Source organism: Lepidochelys kempii, chromosome 1 (genome assembly GCF_965140285.1).
Source record: "Lepidochelys kempii isolate rLepKem1 chromosome 1, rLepKem1.hap1, whole genome shotgun sequence".
Taxonomy (NCBI): domain Eukaryota; kingdom Metazoa; phylum Chordata; order Testudines; family Cheloniidae; genus Lepidochelys; species Lepidochelys kempii.
In genome coordinates this window covers 310,146,858-310,168,222 of record NC_136380.1, presented here as the reverse complement: position 1 = coordinate 310,168,222, position 21,365 = coordinate 310,146,858, and the positions used below count along the sequence as shown (strand labels likewise).

Sequence of the window (21,365 nt, the reverse complement as noted above, 5' to 3'; positions counted from 1 at the left end):
TCCATATTGATTCAAATGTTTTCAAAATTTGTGCATTGAAAATTTTCTTGGAATCTACACATTCCTGTGAAACATTTGTTTCAACAAAACAGAGTTTTCCAGTAGAAAACTGTTCTGTTGAAAAATTTTCAACCAGCTATACTCAGAACTCTGTAGACCCAAATTTAAATCCTGATCCTTCTTTCCTTTAAGATCTATACATGGATAGTTCTATATAAATGCTAAGTGTTTGTGGGGTTTTCTTGCACACACAAAACAAAGTGTGCAAAGAACTGCCAGTATTTCACAGGGAATTTTGGATGTGCAAGGAATGTTACATCAGGGTGTATGTGATAATTTCTTCTGTTACATTTTCTCTTTCATATTATGATATATTGGAAAATGAAGTCCTAGACCCTGTTATTTATGCAAAAGTAGTAAATTCCATATATAATAGTGAATCCCTTATTCTGGGTTGTCTTCCCAGATTTGTTCCTTGGTAGATTCAGTGAAAGGAGTTGTTCTAACAAAGAGTGTCTGATTTTGTTAATGGTCTTGAGGGGCTGGATAATTGGACTTCTGAGTGGTGAATATTCTCAAATGTTGCATCCTGTTATTGTGGTAGATGTCACTGGGATCTTAGCTGCCGTTTCTGAAAATACAGCAGGTTCTCTGTGCTAGGGCTGGTCTACTCTATTGCGCTACATTGGCACAACTGTGCTGCTCTAGCACGTCTGGTGAAGACTCGCTATGCTGACAGGAGAGCACTCTCCTGTCGGCATAATTATTCCACCTTAGCAAGAGGTGGGAGAAGCTATGTTGGCGGGAGATCTTCTTCCTCCAACATAGCACAGCGTAGACACTGCTGTAAGTCGATGTAACTTACGTTGCTCGGGGGGTGGCTTTTTCACACCGCTGGGTGACTTGACATACATTGACTTAGGCAGTAGTGTAGACAAGCCCTGGGAGTCCTACTGCCTTTGTGCACAAACACAATTATACCCCTCTTCTAATAAAGTACATGATAATAAGGTCTGGTAAAAACATAATTCCATACAACGATAGCATAATAAAATAGCCATGTTTTTGAAATCTTCTGTATAGGTATTTTTGAATATATAAATGGGTTTACATATAATCCTTTAAAATATGCTAAATATCATACTTTAAAGATGTGTTAAAGACAGATTCTGATGTATGCTGTGGTCATTGTGCTGCTCTGGCAATAACAGCCCCGGGAAGCTGTTACAGACCGGTATAAGTTAAAGCTGTTTGCGGCTGCTTTAATGTATTCCAGGAAATGAAAAGGTGGCATACACTCACCTCCCTCCCCCACCGCTGAGGTTGTACACTGAGCAAAGCTCAGCCAGACCTAAGGATTGGAGCGCGAGTGCTTTAGAAACTTTTTTTTGTGTTAAGACGTATTATCAGATAAATAATATAACATTCAGTACCATCATCTGATCTATATCAGTGGTTTTCAAACTTTTTTTCTAGGGACCCATTTGAAGAAAATTGATGCCCATGACCCAGTGGAGCTGGGGATGAGGGGTTAGGGGTGTGGGAGGGGCTCAGGGCTGGGGCAGAGGTTTGGGGTTTGGGGGTGAGGGCTGCAGGGTAGGGCTGGGAATGAGGAGTTCAGGGAGTGGGAGGGGGCTCTGGGTAGGGGGTTGGGGTGCAGAAGGGGATCAGGGCTGGGGGGTGCAGGCTCTGGGGTGGGACTGGGGATGAGGGGTTTGGGGTGAAGGAAGGGGTTCTGGTTTGGGGGCCTCAGGGCTGGGGCAGGGGATTGGGGCACAGAGTTGGGGCATGGACTTACCTCAGGTGGCTCCCAGTCAGTGGCGCAGCAGGGTGCAGATGCAGGCTTCCCTCCTGTCCTGACACCCTGGACTGCACTGCACCCCAGAAGCAGCCAGCAGCGGGTCCCACTACTAGGCGGAGGCGCGCAAGTGGCTTTGTGTGACTCTCGCCCAGAGGCACCGTCCCACCCCCAGCTCCCATTGCCCAGTTCCCGGCCAGTGGGAGTGCAGAGGCCGTGCTTGGGGTGGGGACAGCGAGCAGAGCCCTGTGGCTCCCCTGCCTAGAAGCTGGACCTGCTGCTGGCCCCTTTCAGGGCCCAGTGCGGTGTCGGAAAAGGTAGGCGCAAGCCTGCCTTAGCTGGGCAGCAGTGCCAACGGGACTTTTAACATCCCGGTCAGCGATGCTGACAAAAGCAAGGCGACCCAGTGCCTGACATGCCGCGACCCAATACTGGGTCACAACCCACGGATTGAAAAACACTGATCTATATCATCATAACCGTTGTCCTTCAGTTGCATACTATAAACATCATAAAATATTATTTTTTGACAAATTATACTTTTAGACTGAAACTAACCCAAGAGTGGTGCATTTGCTGAAGGCTGTCCATACTCCTTCAACCCTTTTTTAGCTCACCTTCAAGGAGGCTCCTATCTGGTTTCAGTAGTGCAATATGGACAGTGGGTTGTCTGGGGAGGGTCTAATGGAAACACATTTAAGGATACCACACTTTAGCAGCCACCATTCCAGCTAGAGTGGAATAGACATGGAAAGACAGCCTAGCCTACCTACATCCTGCCTTTGGGCTGTGGTATGTGAATTCAATCTCTTCAGCCCCCATGCAAAGCCTGAAGAATTTTGGCTTGATGCAGGGAGGGGAATATTTCACCATTAGCAAACATTTCCAGGAGCAGTGACCATCCTTTCTGTTTTCCCATATATCGTTACAAAGCTCCATCCGTAGTCATCCCCTTTGCTCATTATACCAGCGCAAAGGCATGGGGAAGACGGGATTAGATTTTAGTATCTGTCAAGGTTCCTCCCCCACTCTGAACTCTAGGGTACAGATGTGGGGACCTGCATGAAAAACCTCCTAAGCTTATCTTTACCAGCTTAGGTCAAAACTTCCCCAAGGTACAAAATATTACCCCCGTTGTCCTTGGACTGGCCGCTACCACCACCAAACTAATACTGGTTACTGGGGAAGAGCTGTTTGGACGCGTCCTTCCCCCCAAAATACTTCCCAAAACCTTGCACCCCACTTCCTGGACAAGGTTTGGTAAAAAGCCTCACCAATTTGCCTAGGTGACTACAGACCCAGACCCTTGGATCTTAAGAACAATGAATAATCCTCCCAACACTTGTACCCCCCCTTTCCTGGGAAATGTTGGATAAAAAGCCTCACCAATTTGCATAGGTGACCACAGACCCAAACCCTTGGATCTGAGAACAATGAAAAAGCATTCAGTTTCTTACAAGAAGACTTTTAATAAAAATAGAAGTAAATAGAAATAAAGAAATCCCCCCTGTAAAATCAGGATGGTAGATATCTTACAGGGTAATTAGATTAAAAAACATAGAGAACCCCTCTAGGCAAAACCTTAAGTTACAAAAAAGATACACAGACAGAAATAGTTATTCTATTCAGCACAATTCTTTTCTCACCCATTTAAAGAAATCATAATCTAACACATACCTAGCTAGATTACTTACTAAAAGTTCTAAGACTCCATTCCTGGTCTATCACCGACAAAGACCAGCATATAGACAGACTATAGACAGACACACAGACCCTTTGTTTCTCTCCCTCCTCCCAGCTTTTGAAAGTATCTTGTCTCCTCATTGGTCATTTTGGTCAGGTGCCAGCGAGGTTACCTTTAGCTTCTTAACCCTTTACAGGTGAGAGGAGCTTTCCCCTGGCCAGGAGGGATTTCAAAGGGGTTTACCCTTCCCTTTATATTTATGACAGTATCACACTAGCTTTATACGCTATTATAACTCAACTGACTTCAGTGGAGATACTGCTAATTTTTATCAGCTGTGAGATCAGAATCAGGCCAAGGTGTGTAGATATTTATTAACAAACCTGAGCCTCTGACAGTTTGGATCCCCAAAGTTCATACTGCTCTCAATTACACCTTGGAACCAGAATATGTCTGAAGGAGTGCAAAGGGGATCTAAAGCCACCTTTGTGCTCCTTAATCTCTATGAGTTGTCATATGCTCAGCAAACGAATATCTGGACCAGTATCAAGGAAGTGGTGTATGAGGGCTTCAGCAACATGAGATTCTGTGGTTTTTTTCTGATTTTTAATTTGATGTATCATTTTGATTTATGTGGCCATCTTTTTAGTTTCATATCTAATATACATACTTTTCTATATTCAATTATTGACATTAGATATATAAAATGTGTATGTATTTGTATACCCACATGCAAGTTGTCATCTTTCATAAGTTTATGGACATAAATTACTTTAAATATTATGGGAGTATGTTCTCCCTGCTTTGTTTGCATCCACTTTCCCTTAGTGCTGATAGAAGCTGTACATGCAGATCAAGAGGAGTATATATCCTGACATTTTACCTTCATTGTTAACCAGTTCATAAGTATTAGTGCCTCTGTATTTCAGAACTTCCAAAGGGTATATCCAGCAAGCAATACCGAAAACACTAAGGGTGAAATCTGGATTCCTTTGAGCTCAATGGAAGTTTTGCTGTGAATATCAGTGGAACTAGGATTTCACCCTAAATGTGTATCAGTGTATGTAGATGGCTAAAAATGTTCATGAAATTACAATAGGAATTATTAATATTGAATCCTGCTTTACTATGGCATCTGATTCAAAGTTCATAGCAACTTTAATTAAAACAGTTTTTACATATTTACATCATTTTTCAATATTAATAATCTCACAATCTTAAAATAACCTCTTTCTAGGTGAGTTACAGTTTTCTTATGGTCTCTCTCTTCCGCAGAAACCGGGAATGGATCTAGCAGACACCTACATTACATTTGTTCGGCAAAACCAGGATATACTGCGAGAAAAGGTCAATGAGGAAATGTATATAGAAAAGTTGTTTGATGTAAGTAACTACCCTTGCAAGGCGTGCTGGCATCATGGTTACATCTCAAAGGGATAAGTTGCATTTTGATTGCATTCAGCATGTAGGTCAGGATGCTTTTCCCTGTGCCTATTTTGTTCTGCTTTTTTTTATTTATTTCTGCTAATAAAGATAGCCTTAATTGTATGCATTTCCTGCATGAGAGCTGTCTGTGTTGGAATGAGTAAATCAAAAGTTTTATAAGATTAATATTTTAACTAGTCTATCATTTTATCATTGTGTGATATGCAACTTCATTTTATTCCACCTTTTGATTTTGAAGTAAAGTGCCATGAACAGAATTGTATTGTAATGGATGTTCTTAGTGTATGGAGACACAGTTGGAAAGGTATTTTCCCTAAATAACAATTCTTATATCTTATTCTTCAGATAAAGTAAGAAAACAAATGAACTATGCGACATTCCTCCAGATCTCTAACAGCTGTTTTTATTGAGTGACTTTTGGAACTTAGCTTACTGTAAATTTAGTCCAAAATTTTCAAATATATAAAATCCTAAAGTTAGCCTAATGCTTATTTAGGCACAGGACTCATATTTTCAAAACTGCACCCATCTCCTGTTGACCTCACATTTCAAGTGAGCTTCTCATCCTCACCATTAAGACCCTGCACACCACTCCTGCCCATGTCATCACACACACTTTCTTTACTCACTCCCCAATCTCTCTATAACCGCTCCCTTTGCTTCTTAATGGCCTCATCGTCCAAATCCCTCCTTACGCAAGCCTCATCCACAAAGCCCTGCAGCCACACTCTGTCTGGATATCTCCACTGCTTCAGGCATCGACCATCACTGTGTTGTCTGTGTCTCTGAACTAGAAGCTTTATGAGGTGGTCATGTCTTATATGTGTTGAAAGTACCAAGCCCATAAAAATGGTAATAAAATCTAAATTCCTTTGTTACATGTCTGAAATCTGGATCAGGAGACCAATCACTTCTGATTATATGGGAATCTGAACAGAGAAAGTAATCCTGTGTCTTTGAGACAGCTTAATACAGTCCGTTACAATACTGTTTCTGAAATGTTATATTCACTTTGAAATGTATTTATTTGTGTACCATCTACTCAGCATTTTACAGAGCTTTTCTGGCAGTTTCATTTAATTATGTTACTGCAAATGTTTTCATAACAGCAATTCACAGCCTCTAGTGTGACACTTCAGTTGTGGCAGTTGTAGAAGGTCCTGTAACATAGACTCGCAGCCATGATATGTCATGTCAGTGTTTGTTGTTTGTTAGATTAGCTGGTCAAAATGAGACTTATCTCTTTTACTTTATATTTCCAGACATTCCTAGGCAGTTTTACAATAAAAGTATCATCTGTTTTAATAAGCTAAGTGTTAATATGTGTGAAAAGAAAGATTTTATAAAAGCTTTGATGCCCTGCAGGGGTAGAAAAATTATCATCCATCCAGCTGGCGCTTTCACAAAGCACTAAAACTGTGTTAGCAACTTCTGCTTCAGTTTGGTATTACACTGAGTCTGCAAGCATATGTTTCATTTTCAAGTTTCCTGGTGTGTGTGTGTCTGTTTTGGGGAGGGGAGAAGAGATAGGGGAGTTTTTTTCTTGCTTAAGTTGTAATTTTCTGAAACTTAATAGATGTCTAGGGCCAAATCCAACTCTCATTGGAGTCAATGGTAGGCTTTCTATTAGCTTTAACGGAAATTGAATCACACCCTTTGTCTCTAACACTAGTTTTCAGGCAGAAAAAAATGTATTCAAGGTACTCTCTTTCACACCATCCACTTACATCTTTGCCTTTCTTTGTATATGCATGAGAGATGAAGTGGTGTCATATTGAAATAAATCAGAAAGACGTTATTACAAGCATGAACGTTATGGGATATTACATTCACTTCGTATAACAAGGAGCCAAATCCGGCTCAGTTACACTGATGTAAATCTAGAATAACCCATAGAATGCAGCTTGCCTTCAATGAGATTACTTTGGATTTACAGCAGTATAACTGAGAGTAGGATTAAGTTATGGTTATTAGTGTCAGTAATTTAGCAAAGACTACGTAACCTTTGTATATACAATCTATTAAGTTGTATTTTTATGGAAGGATTAAAATGAGTTGTAATTAACTTTTTAATTGGCTGTCTCAAGCCATTTATTTCTGACTACAGTTGCAGATTGTTTTACTACTGAAATATTTTTTAATTTTCATCAGATGAGAAACTGGCAGGTGGGGGAAGGGAGAATATGCCAATACATGTTTGTTTCTGAAAGGGAAAAACCCCTTTGGAATAGAGTAAAACCTCAGTAGCTAATGACCCAGGGAGTCTTGTAGCTATTCTGTGTTCCAGCAGATACAGATGCAAATTTGAACAGGACAGAGCCCTGGGTATATTACGGTTATTTTTTATTTAATATGAAAATTTATCATTCAAAATTTCTTGTGTATAGTCATAGGTCTCATTCACTACTGCATTGCTTCAGTTTTATGCTGATGCAATTCCACTGAAATCATTTATTTCAGTGAAGTTACACTGGGATAAAACTGGAATAATGCAGTGGTGAATTGGGCCAAATATATCTAGGTTTCTGCCTATACCATACAAAGCAAACACTTGCTACCATTTATATTTCTATGATGCAACAGGGTGCAGTACATAATTAGTAAAATCATGCTGATAAACATCCTCTTGCATTTATAAGATGATTAAAAATGAGTTGCTGAGAAGTTTTGTCTAGTGAAGATGTCTTTTAAATAGCTTCATGTAAAATTAAAAATAATTTTAAAAATAATGGTTAATCGGTATATTTAAATCAAGATGTATCTATTAAGGCTTAAGTTCTTTGAACCATTATCTGCTTTCAGTGAAGGCCCTCAGAGTGGTTCTTGGTGAACTGGAGAATTAAATACTTAAACAGAATTACAGTAGCATAATTCCCTTGTTAAAACATTCCATTAGGCAATTGGCTTGGGAAGCCCTGAATAAACATTGAGAGTTTCCCATTTATCCAAGCACAAACTTTACACATGCAAATAATTTAAATGCACCCTGTATCCAGTAATATAAAATAAACTTTCTTCTAGGGTCTGATCTTATACCATTAAAGTCAATGGGAACAGGAGTGGGCCCTTAAAAAAGCATTTCTCAGTAGCCAGTGTGGTTGAACTTAGATACATGTTCTGTTTTGAATTGTTAAGATAAGATGAATAGCTCTGTGTTTCATGTGCACTTTTAATTGGCATTAGACTTATTCAATGAGAAGCTAGTGTGTGTAGATCAAAACTGAAATTGGATTACATTAAATTTTCACACATCAAAGAATTGTGCTTCTATGTAAAATACACTGCTGAGTGATCCAAATTCTTCCTTTTTCTGCTAAAGTAACTCTTTCAAACACCTCTTTTGGTAGCTTATCAGTTTGATGTATTTCTTATAATTGTGCAATAAACACAGATGTGTATCTGAAAACAGAAAAGTTGACCTTAGGCTTTTTTCAAAAATATTCCTGTTCCCATTCTCCAACGAGGCCTATGGTATAGATTATATTTGCATTGAGATGTCTCCTGTTGAAAGGCTTCCAGTTTAAGCAACTATATGATTTTGTTCTGATTTTGTCAAGGTCACATTAGTAGTAAATTTGTCTAAGTAAACAATTTCCATTTTAAGTAACAGAGGAAACTTTAAGACAAAAGAAAGCCAGTAAAGCCATGTAGGTCTACCCATTATTTTAGGTTAAAATTTGGGCCTCTCTTTCTCTTAAAAATAAAACAAAACAAAAAATGCACACACACACAACATAAACAAAAAACCCACAACCCAACAATAACCACCTTTATTTTTTCATTATTGAAATAATAATACATGCGTGTTACCACATGCATACCTATGTACATAAATCAGAGGGGTAGCCATGTTAGTCTGGATCTGTAAAAGCAGCAAAGAGTCCTGTGGCACCTTATAGACTAACAGACGTATTGAAGCATGAGCTTTCGTAAGTGAATACCCACTTCGTCGGATGCATGTAGTGGAAATTTCCAGAGGCAGGTATAAATATGCAAGCAAGAATCAGGCTAGGGATAATGAACTTAGTTCAATCAGGGAGGATGAGGCCCTCTTCTAGCAGTATTCACCCACGAATGCTTATGCTTCAATAGGTCTGTTAGTCTATAAGGTGCCACAGGACTCTTTGCCGCCATGTACATAAAATGAACACCATTAAAAAGTCAGTATTTGCCAACAGTTAATCTCACTGTGATAAGTTAGATGATACAGTGTACTAACTATTAGCAAATGTGAACTTTGGCCCTGACCCTGCCAACTCTTACTTACTTGCTTAACTTTTGGTACGTGATTCGTAGATTCCAAGGCCACAAGAGACCATTGAGATCATCTAGATTGACCTGTCTAACACAGGCCATAGAACTTCCCCAAAATAGTCCCTACAGCATAAATCATAGAAATCTAGGGCTGGAAGATTTGGAGGTCATCTAATCCAGCCCCCTGTACTGAGGCAGGACCAATTATATCAGACCGTTCCAGACAGGTATTTGTCTAACCTGTCCTCCAGTGATGAGGATTCCAAAACCTCCCTTGGAAGTGTAGTCCAGTGTTTAACTATTCATATAGTTTAAAAGTTTTTCCTATTATCTGATCTAAATCTCTCTCACTACACATTAAGCTGATTACTTCTTGCCCTACCTTCAGTGGACATGGAGAACAATTGATCACCACCCTCTTTGTAACAGCCCTTAGAATATTTGAAGTGTGTTATCAGGTCTGCCTTCAGTCTTCTTTTCTTAAGACTAAACATGCCCAGTTTTTTTTAACCTTTCTTCAGAGGTCAGGTTTGCTAAACTTTGTATCATTTTTGTTGCTCTCCTCTGGACTCTCTCCAATTTGTCCACATCTTTCTTAAAGTGTGGTGCCCAGGGCCAACCTTACAGATGGGTGACAGGGGTGACTGCACAAGGCGCCATGGTCAGGGGCTGCCGTGATCAAGAGGCAAGGAATGGCGTGGGTCTAGGGTGCAAGGCTGTGGAAGGGAGCTCAGGGCAATGGGTGGGGGAGAGGCAGCAGGGCCCAGGGGTGATGAGAGAGGGTGGGGGAGCCCAGGGAAGCAGCAGGGGCCAAGGGGGATGAGTGGGGAGCCTGGGGGAGGGGGGCAGCAGGAGTGAGGGGGGATGGGTGAGGAGCCCATGGAGGTAGCGGGGTCCAGGGGCACCAAAATATAAGTTTGCCCAGGGTACCATTTTCCCAAAGGCTGGCCCTGGTGGTGCCAAAGATTAGACACTCTACTCCAGTTGAGGCCTCCCCAATACTGAGTAGAATCCTGTGTGTTACATGTGACACTCCTGTTAATACACCTCAGTATAATATTAGCCTTTTTTGCCACTATATCACATTGTTGGCTCATATTCAAGTTGTGATCCACTATAACCCCCAGATCCTTTTCTGCAGTACTACTGCCTAACCAGTTATTCCCCATTTGGTATTTGTGCTTTGGATTTTTCCTTCCTAAATGTAGTACTTTGTGCTTCTCTTCATTAAATTTCATCTTGCTGATTTTAGACAAATTCTCCAATTTATCAAGATCATTTTGAAATCTAAGCCTGTCCTCCAAAGTGCTATCCAGTATTGATTTTAAGATAGCCAGTGATGGAGAATCCACGACGACGTTGGCAAATTGTTCCAATGGTTAATTGCCCTCACTGTTAAAAATTGATGCCATATTTCCAGTCTCAGTTTTGCGAGCTTCAGCTTCTAGGCACTGGATTGTGTCATACCTTTCGCTGTTGGACTGAAGAGCCCATTATCAAATATTTGTTTCCTATGTAGGTACTTATAGACTGTAATCAAGTCATCCCTTAACCTTCTCTTTGTTAAGCTGAATAGATTGAGCTCCTTGAGTCTATCACTGTAAGGCATGCTTTCTAATTTTTTATTCGCTTTCCTGGCCCCTCTCTGAACCCTGTCCAATTTATCAATATCCTTCTTAAATTGTGGACACCAGAACTGGATACAGTATTCCACCAGTGCCAAATACAGAGGTAAAATAATCTCTATACTTCTTCTCAAGATTCCCCTGTCTATGCATCCTAGGATTGCATTAACTCTTTTTGCCATTGGCCACAGAGTTGCACTGGGAGCTCATGTTCAGCTGATTATCCACCACAATCCCCAAATGTTTTTCAAAGTCACTGCTTCCCAGGATAGAGTCCCCCCATCCTGTAAGTAAGGCCTTTATATGGCCTACAGCCCAACTGAATTCAGTGGGACTGCTCACGTGTCTATAGGTGAGCACATTCCTAAGTGTTTGCAACATCATGGCCTTATTATGCTGGTCACTGTATATGTATGCATGAACACTTACAATGATTAGAGGAATAGAAATGAAGGGTAAAGCACTCATACAGTATTCTTTGAAATTTAGAAACACTGGGATTTATTACATATAACATACAATGTTTCAGCTTTTCCCAGCTTTCCATAGCCTATATTATTTGTATTCTGTTGTGCTTTTGTATTTGAGATGTTCAAATATAAGCCATTAACTTTGTTGACCTGTCATAACCAGTCATTCTATTTATTTTTAATTTTTTCTGTCAAAAGAAACTGATTGATCACATTATTTTGGTTATAATGTCAACACGCTGAACTGAATACTAATCATGTTTCCATGTCATAACCATTATTTTCCTTTTCCATTAGTAGAAAGGGATGGATGATATAAGTTCATTGATGTACTTGAGGCTGTTTGAGGTAATAGTTTATTTCTAAAGATTGTTATGTCATGTATGTCATTATGTGCTGAAGGGTGGATATGAAGTGCTTGTTTAATTCACGTGTGTTTGTTATGTCTGCTAGTATCTAGAAGCAAACAATTTATTGGCCAATTCAGCTGCATGTTTTCATATAGCATTTATAATAATTTGAAAGAATGATCCCTAGTTAAAAACGTGTGTTTCTCCTTAGTAAATAAAAAATAATTTATTTTCCTGGTGACATTTGCTAGAGTAAGAATGTGTTTTAGGTGTGAGTTTTGAGTTTTCTATTGTACTGGTTTGTTCTCGATGTTGTCCATGTCTGTCTCAGAAAGCAACATTAATGTAGTATTTAGCAGTGTTTTTCTAGCAAAATTTAATGTCTCATTTTGAAAAAATTACACATTCTCAAATTACTACCTGTCAAGTTAGTTTTAGTTAATAATCATCATTGTCAAAGTTAAGTAATGATTTGCAAGTGTAAGATTTTATAAAAAGGTTTACTTTTGATCTAGGTTATATGCCAAGATAACTCTGACAAGTTGAAACTAGGTGTGGACTGGTTAAAGGCCTTGACTTGACTCTAAAGCTGTATGTGAATTAAAATCTGCGAAACTTGAGAGGAGCGTACCTAATTACCTAAAAGAAACTCAACAAGCAAATGTATTGTAGCTTGTTGATCTTCTTATTTCTTTGAGAATTCAGAATAATCTTCAAGAAATATGTAGACTTCTTGCTCAGATTCTTGAAATGTGATCGCAGAAGAACACAATTGTCATTTGGCACAAACCCAGAATTACACATCTTTGCATGATGCACCTGGACATATGTGGCAGGTCTGGTAGAATCAGCTAATTAACAACACAGGCTTAAACAGGCACCTCATCTGGCAGTGTAGTTAGTTGCCTGATGGTGCTCAGCAGGATTTGGTAGTGCTTTTTATTTTTCTATCCTAATGGTCTGCTGCCCACCTAATTTTGCCTTATTGTCAGCCACTACTTACCGCAGCTTGAGGCCCTCCCAGGAGGCTGAATTACTATCAAAGGATTAGGGAGATGTAGCCTTGCAGCTCTGACATTTCTGATTACTTGTCTATGCCAGAACGCTAATTAGCTGTGACTAATTAAGAAAAATGTTCCTGCCATAGAAAACCATTTCAAAGAACTGAGAAGTAGAAAAGCAATTCAAAAGCTGAGCAGTGCTCAGATTTGCCGATGCTCTTTAGATTTCCACCAGAGCCTTAACTCAACTTTAATTGTGCCTAATATTTAAAAAAAAAAAAAAAAAAGCCCTCCATATGTGAATTGATCTCAGTTTTTCTCTTGAACTGGAAGAATGTTTGTCTCCTTAAAACAGTTTGTAGTATCACTTTTCCTTCCAGTGAAAAAAAGAACAAATATTTTTATTTTTCAGGCACTTTTACCAAACATTGAATATGAATGAAGATGTTTTGTGCACACACACATGCATACATACACAAGCTATCAGTATCTTGCAAATATGTTATTTAAAGTCCACTGCAGTGTAGTTATTTTTTTCTAAATAATTTTCCCCACTCTTTTTTAAGATGAGAAGGTCTATAGAAAAGAAATAGACCATTTAAAATCTGGTAAAGATAATCCAGTATGATTTTATAAAGAATAGAGGAACATTTTTACCCAGATTTTATTGAAAAGCAGAGAGCTCAGTCTAGCACTGATCCAACAAAGCTCACTGCTATTGAAATCAATGGAACTACTCACATGCTTAAAGTTAAGCATGTGGTTAGCAAGATCAGGACCAATGTGCACAGTAACTTGCAGGTGGAATCCACTGTGAGCATTTTTAAGAGTTTAATGGACTGTTTTTCTATAGAAGAATTCTTGCAAGTAATTCCTTTGGCTCTTTCTGACTATTATGACCTGGGCCTTAGCATGGTGGGTAGTCCAGTGTGGTCCTAAATTTTCCCCACCTCTTCATTTTGAAGATGCTTTTCCTTAAGTCCTTGATGCCTCCATCTTGGATCTTATTATTGTCACCCTCCTTTACCAGCATGAGAAGACATGGGAATGATTTCGCCTCAGGGGTTGTATGTGCCATAATTCAGTCAGTGTGTTGCGCTCATGGGCTAGGTCTACACTACAAACTAGCGGTGTGATTCCCAGGCCATGTACGCTCAGTGGGAGCTAGAGCAAGTATAAATAGCAGTGTAGTTGAAGTAGCATGGACAGCATCAGCCCAGGTTAGCCACGCCAATCACAAACCCGTCTGAACCCTCTGGGTATGTTCGCGGCATGGCTGAACCATGCTGCTGCCACTGCCCGAGTAACTGCAGCTACACTGCTATTTATACTCACACTAGCTCTCAACGAGCTAGCACGACTATGTCTAGACAAGCTGGGAATCACACCCCTTGCTTGTAGTGTAGATACAGCCATGGAGTTGATGCGTGCCGCTTATTCCTCACAAGCTTAACTGTGTCATTTGCATGACTCCTCTAAACTGCTGCAGTTTGGGGAGCAAGAGTCTCTGAGCTAGATGCTAGGAAAGAATTGAGATCTGTACAATAGCTGAAAAAACAAGAAACAGGGAAATGAAGTCATTTTCTCAACAGTGCCAACTCTTCTGCTTTTATCATGAGTTTCATATTATTTAGAGTTTCTCCAGCTCCTGGTTTCAACTGATTACTTGCGAATCTCGACTTTCACTTAAAAAAGAAAAAGTACATTTCTAAGCCTTATGGTGGCGGAGAAAGTCTTGAAAATGTGAATCCTAAAGATTCAAAAACCAGAAGTCAAATTTTAAAAAATCCTAACCCGGATTATTTTGTAAAATCTCATTTTTAAGACAACCTCATGATTTTTGGGAGTCTGACTCATGATTTGTAAATGCCTGCGGTTGGCAATCTTTTACTAGAAATATTTATGGTGCCCACTGTTTATTTAGACTTCTTTTAAATGCACCTATCCATCCACGCCTGTGCATCAAGAAAAATAACCAATCTGAGCAAACAGTGAACTCCTCCCAACACCTAGTCAAGATTAAATCCCTTAACCCTTTTGTCCCACTAGGACTATGTGCAAATAAGCAGCTTGTTACACGTATTTTATCTTTTATCTAGATGGCTTGAAAAGTGTCTGGTACCTTAATGAAATTTATGGGACACTTACAAGTTTACACATATAAACCAGCACTGAAACATTAGATGAGGCTGTTGGTAAGTGATAACTGTGCCTACAGCTGTCACATTCTGTGCAGTCAAGGAAAATCAATAGGGATTGTGCCATTTGCATTGTCTTATCTAATATTTGTTCACCATGAAGTGCCAGGCACAAGCACCACCTAGAGCATGTTGATTTCTTGATGTAGTGTAATCCACACACACAGAGTCAGCAGATGAAACTCGTCGCTTCTGGAACCATACCATGCAGGTTTGGTGTTTTTGACTTGTGTCTCATCTGGGTCATGCTCGCTACAAAGCAACAACAACAACCCTATGTGTAAATATTCACAAACAGAAACATAACTGTATTATTCACCATGTAAAGAAGCTGCCAAGAATGAGGGCACCCAGTGAGAGTGCTCTGGTTTTATGAGAATTGGTATACAGCAGCAGAAATAGGGTGTTCCTTTGTAAATCAGAATAGTCTAATGAGAAGAAGCTGCAAGCTATCTGAAACAATTTGTGAAGTTAGTAAACATCAGTAGTAAGTGCTGCTTGTCTGATCCTACAGTGCTGAATTCAGTGAGAGCTTTGCCACTGATTTCCATGAGCATAGGGGTCACATGTATGAATTCAGGATTTCTTTCAACCAAGAGAAGGGCCTCGTTTTTAGTGTTCCCTCATATATCTATGTATCTTTTCATAGGACTCAGGCTTAACACCTGTCCTTCACTTTTCACTGTGCACACTACGCACATATGTAAAAATATGCAAACCAAATTGTAAAAACACAGAAGAGAAGTTCATGGAGAAGTTCAAGGTGGGTTGAAAAGAATGCAGGTGTGTGAAATGGAAAAGATGTGCGCATCAGAGTTGAAAAGAACTAAACCAGGAGTTATGTCATAGAAACAACATCCAGATTAAAGAGACAAGCATTTTTAAAATGCTCTAATCTAAACATATTTGCCTAACTTCAGATGTAAATTGAGAGCTTCCTTTGTAAGGGGCAATGCCACCAGGCCTGAAAATAAGCCATTTTAGGATCTGAGCATTACTTATTTATGTCCTTAACTTTACACATTAGCAGTTCCATTGGCTTTGATGGATGACTCACAATGGTAATGTTAAGCTGGTGCATAAGTGTTTGTGGGACTAGGACATTAGTGATGGGGATAGCATGAAGTAATTTTAAACAGTGGCCTTTCACCTTTTATTTATTTATTTTGGGGATTTGTGTTGGCTTAAGCTCAAGAAACGTTAACTGACTGGTCTCATTCTGTTCTTTGGTGAACATTGGTCTATATCATAGAACCACAACGTACAGCAGAGCACACAAATATGGCATGACTGGTAGTAGGTGCTCAAGGAAGCCCTAGTACTGTGATAGCATAGAGCAGTGCAGTTTAAGAATGAAGGGCATGGGCAGAGGTGAGGGGTGGGGGAGAAGCTATATGTTCCAATGCCATTACTCTCTCACTTTAATAAGCCCTACATTAGCACACAATATTTAAAATAAAGATAACATAACAGATGTCCAGGTCTGGATGGAAGATTTGTGTATAGATAATTTTGCAAAACCCCACTTCAGTCTGCATCTATCGTATGTGAGGAAGGCAGAAGGGAGATGCAGATGATAAAAGTTGCAATTACAACATTACCAAAATGTTGCAAACAAATTATTTTGGAATTTTATATCTGTCTCTGAGATAGCAATGTCGTATACAGTATGTGGATGGATGGTTACTGTATATCATGTATTGAACATTTACATTTGTTATGAATGACAGTACTTCCACAGTTATGTAGCCTCCAACCCTGAGCTCAGTTTAAAATAAAAAAACTTGACTTTTCTTCAGAAAAACAATCCCCATGAAATGGAACATGCCATATCTCATTCTATGACAGAGTTTTTCTAGGATGTTTGGAAAAAATCAGAAAAATAATTTTAAAGCTGTGGGATTTAAAAGTTTCCCCCTCAGTGACATATTTTTTAAAATGATCCTAACAGTTTTTGGCTCTTCCTATCCCCAAAATGGCTCAGCCAACAAACTCCAAATTTGTTTGGTAATGTTGGCCATGTGGATTCTGTGGTTTGGGTGAGTAGTTTTGTTGGGTTTGTAGTTTTGCAAGGGAGGTGTTGGTGGCTCGATTACAAAAGTGGATAATATGAACCCCTCACTAAAGTAGGCAGGAAAGAGACTAATTAGGGGATCATTCAAGTAGGGGTATAAATAAAGGCATAGGAAGGCAGGAGGAGGAGCCCTGAGGGGAAAAGGAAGTGTTCTTCCTTCTAAGTACAGGCCAGAATACAAGAGGAAAGCTGATCACCTTGCTGTAAGGAGAGAATAGACTTTGTGAAGTAATAAAGGTCTGTTTGTCACTTTACCAGGCTGAAAAAAGTCCCATCCTGATTCCCTTTTCAATGGGTTTGGGCAGAGAATAGATCTGCAGAGTTATCAGTGCCATAAAGTGGCCGGCTGCAGTATTGTTCTTCCTCACTCCTCCCTTCCTGTTACCTGTGGATACAGTTTAGGCTGTACAGAGCAATTATTTACATACACACACTCTGCAATGCTCTAAATTTTTTCCAAATATTAGAGGGAGAGATTTGAGGTGGAGGATATGCGGATGAGCAGGAGTCCAGGAGGAGGCCTGTAGAAGTGGGGACGTGAGTTTCAAGGGGAATAGACTGGGTGACCTAGAACTGTGCTACTATTTGTTGGATTAGGGTGTCTGTGGGAGGAAGAAGAATATGAGAGGACAGGAGACTGGCGGAGCATGCAGTGGGGAAAGAAGGGGAAGTGCAGGGAGCCAGGGGTATAGAAAAGGGTGCAGGGGACTGGGGGAGGCATAGAAAATGGATGCAGGATACTTGAGTAGGAAGGTGTACAGGAATTGGCTAGAATGGGGTACAGGAATTGGGATGGGGAAATGGAGAGTTTATCCATGATAAATTTTAAATATTTAAAATTTTCTAGATAGAAAACTTTAAGCACTTAGTTTACAGTGTAGATAAAAAGCTCCATTCCCTTCCACTGTCCTCTAACCCCATGATCCACACAGATACAACTCCAGACACACACAACTCCACATGCACTGGGCCTCATAAAATGTTACAGTAAGGATCCCCTTCTGTGGACCTTATTTCCCAGATTTAAATTTATGATTTATAAAATTTATAAAAAACAAATAGTGGAAATTCCCCCCCCCCAAATATTCATTACAAGAAGGTTTTATGGTTGAAAGTGTGTTTCAATGGAGTCTAGTTGGCACCCAAAACCAAGATTATACATCTCGTCACAAAATTGTGAACCTCAAACTCACACGTCTACAAATTAACAATTACAGGATTCACCCAGTTTCTTTATGCTCATACAATCCTTCATCATTATCATTCCATCAGATTTACACCTCCGCCTGACATTAATTTTGCCCTCCCCAAAAGCGTCTGATATGTATGCCGATGTCAAAATAACAAATGACTGGAGATCAGTAAATCTTGATTATTTTATTTATTGAAGGGACCCATTTCCAACATATTACTACAGCGTTATTCACTACAGAAAAACTTCTTGTTATCGGATACACAATATAGTTAATGTAGTTATAAAATACAACTTATCAGGCTTTCCTACAGTCGCATAAACCTAAAACACCATACAATCAATGGACATTATATTACCAAATTACACCAGTCATTCATTAAAATATTATTTTACCCCTTCATCATATCACACTGTGAAATATCTGATGACATATCTTAATAAACCTTTTGAACTATATTATTTTTTGAATCTTTACTACACAATGAAAATAACATACAAAATCAACGCATCCAGCAGCATATTTCCATTACACAACAAAACGAGTTGGCCATACTAACTCCATTGGGTGTGTAAAAGAGGGAGGGTGATAGTGAGTGACGAAGGATTGTATGGCAGATGGTTATTGGCTATTCCTTAACTGATCATTTCTATACAGTTAATAATATTTGTTTTTTTAACATATTGATTTTTTTAAAAGAATCAATTGAAATGCACCTTCAAATGTAACACTTTTGTGTGGGTGTGTGTATCTCAATTCTGGCAACTTAATTCCAGTACTATCTGCAAATTCATATTTGCAAATATCACTTCTCTGTACACTCAGTGTTCTATAAAATGTGTGCAGCATAAAAATGCCACCGGATTCTAAAAATGTTTCAAACTAAAAGGTGAGGCTCCATACACTGTTTACCTGAAGCAATTACTTTTTAAAGAATTCTGTGTAGAGTAATTACTGGTTTACCAAGATAAAAATAAAGTTCCAGGAGCAGCAATAAAAATATTCTAGTTACTCCTCTAATAAAGAACAGACAGTTTTTTTAGAGTAAAATAAAATTAAAAGTCGCATATTTAAAGACTGTTCCTGCAGTTGCTTAATACGATGAGGAGTCGCTACTCATGTTACTAAGCCCTATGTCTAGTAGAAAGCGTTTACCAGATTGGGCCATTAGAACCAAATGCTGATCCCACCTGCATCCACAGCATGGAGTCCACCAGAACTTCAGGGCTTGGCTTTGTTCCACAGCTGCCTACACAGCTGTGGAACAAATAATAATCACATGCGGACTACCCCTACCCTCACATACACACACACACACACACACTCTCTCTCTCTCACCTCAAGAACAGTTCTACAGAGGGATCTGTTGTTGCCTGTCCCCCATGCTCTCTGCTGAGGAGCAGAGGCACTCTGCATATGTAGTATCTCCCTAATTCCATAAGAGTTAGCTAGTGGAATTCCCCACCCCTCCTAGCTGTCAGGTAGTAACCAAGAAGAGTGAATGGGTCTTGTAGTCCAAGATGGGAATCTTCAGGCGGATATCTCTGAAAAAGAGCTGTCCCCCTAGAATGAAAGTGGACAAAGCTCCCTCAGCCACACATGCCAATTACTTTTGGAGGGAACAGATTCTTCACACAATGCACAGTCAACCTGTGGAACTCTTTGCCAGAGGATGTTGTGAAGGCCAAGACTCTAACAGGGTTCAAAAGAGAGAGAGATAAATTCATGGAGGATAGGTCCATCAATGGCTATTAGCCAGGATGGGCTGGGATGGTGTCGCTAGCTTGTGTTTGCCAGAAACTGGGAACAGGCAATGGGATGGATCACTTGATGATTATCTGTTCTGTTCATTCCCTCTGAAGCACCTGGCATTGGCCACTGTTGAAAGACAGGATACGGGGCTAGATGGACTTTGGTCTGATCCAGTGTGGCTGTTCTTATGTTCTTATTCCCTCCCCATCAGCTCCTCTCTCCCTTGGGCCAGCAAGTTGGAGATCTGGGCCTAGTCTCTCTTCCCCAGGGCAGTTCCATTGGGTTACTGTTGCAGTAATCAGGAAGGTGAGAGGGGCAGGATCTGCAGAAGCCGCTTAGAGAAGATGAAGCTTATGTGTGTGAAAGGTCCAGTTCCCGCAGTCTGTTCCAAGGTCTCCTGGAGACCATTAACCTTCCTTCTTCACCAGGACCACCTGTTGCCAAGATAAGTTAGGCTGCTGAGGAGAGACCATACATTGAATCATAGAAATATAGGGCTGGAAGGGATCTCAAGAGGTTGTCCAGTCCATCCCCTTGGTCTGAGGCAGGACCAAGAATACCTAGATCATCCCTGATAGGTGTTTGTCTAACCTGTTCTTAGAAACTTCCAGTGGTGAGGATTCCACAGCCTCCAGAGGTAACCTATTCCAGTGTTTAACTCATAATCCAACACAGCTGCAACATAAAGTTGGGACATGGCTTGGTCCGTGAAACACAAACCTGCAATCCTCCCTTAGGAATTACTCTCACTGAAGCCAATAGTTTTGTCTGAGGAAGGGCTGAGGTATCAAGCCCAGACTTGGATAACTTCATATTTATCCTGCTTCCATATTTGTGCAATGAAGTGGAGAGCTGAGTATCATATAGATGTGCTTTGGCATTAGAGAAAATATGTTTTAGTTAAATGATTTTGTGGCACCCTGACTGAAGAGCTTAGAAATATAAATTAAATTATCTGTAGATATAATGTAGCTTTACAAGTTAAGGAAAGCTATTGACACTCAAAATGCAACATAAACAATAGCAGATTGTTACCAGTTAACAGGCCACTTCACTGTTTAAGGGTTCTGTTCCTCGTCACCCATTCCCAGCTTTTGGCAAACAGAGCTTGTGACGTCAGATTTTGAAAAAATTAACAGACCAAGATGTATAAAAGTAGGCATCCCAATGTGTTTGCAGTCACCAAGATAATTGGCCTGATTTTTCAGAGGTGCCGAGCATCTACAACATTCATTGAAAACAATAACTCTGGAAATCCGGCCACTTATCTAGATGTACGCATACGGAGTTAAGTGTCTAACTTCACTACCCAAATAAGAAAACATTTGCCATAATTCCTAAGCCCAAAAAGTGTCCTTAAAGATACAATAATAATAATAATTAATACTTAGGTCTTGTATAGCAGTTTCATCAGTAGATCTCAAAGACCTCTACAAAGTAAGTCAATATCATTATCCCTATTTTATAGCTGGGGAAATATAGAATGATTGAAACATTAGGTAACTAAACAGATCTTTCTG

General features: G+C 39.7%; 1 protein-coding gene across 21 annotated transcripts in view; it reads left to right on the top strand.

Annotated features, from left to right (window-relative positions):
* Positions 1 to 21,365, top strand: part of CADPS2 (calcium dependent secretion activator 2) — a 593,917-nt gene that overhangs the window by 560,356 nt on the left and 12,196 nt on the right. For 10 of the 21 annotated variants that reach the window (XM_073328224.2, XM_073328216.2, XM_073328214.2 and 7 more), the window contains 2 exons: positions 4,758 to 4,865; positions 11,578 to 11,625. In XM_073328224.2, coding sequence (XP_073184325.1) covers positions 4,758 to 4,865; positions 11,578 to 11,625 — 156 coding nt within the window. Of the gene's footprint in view, positions 1 to 4,757; positions 4,866 to 11,574; positions 11,626 to 21,365 lie in introns of all 21 variants that reach the window. The other 11 variants (XM_073328222.1, XM_073328223.2, XM_073328221.2 and 8 more) reach the window with 2 other exon arrangements.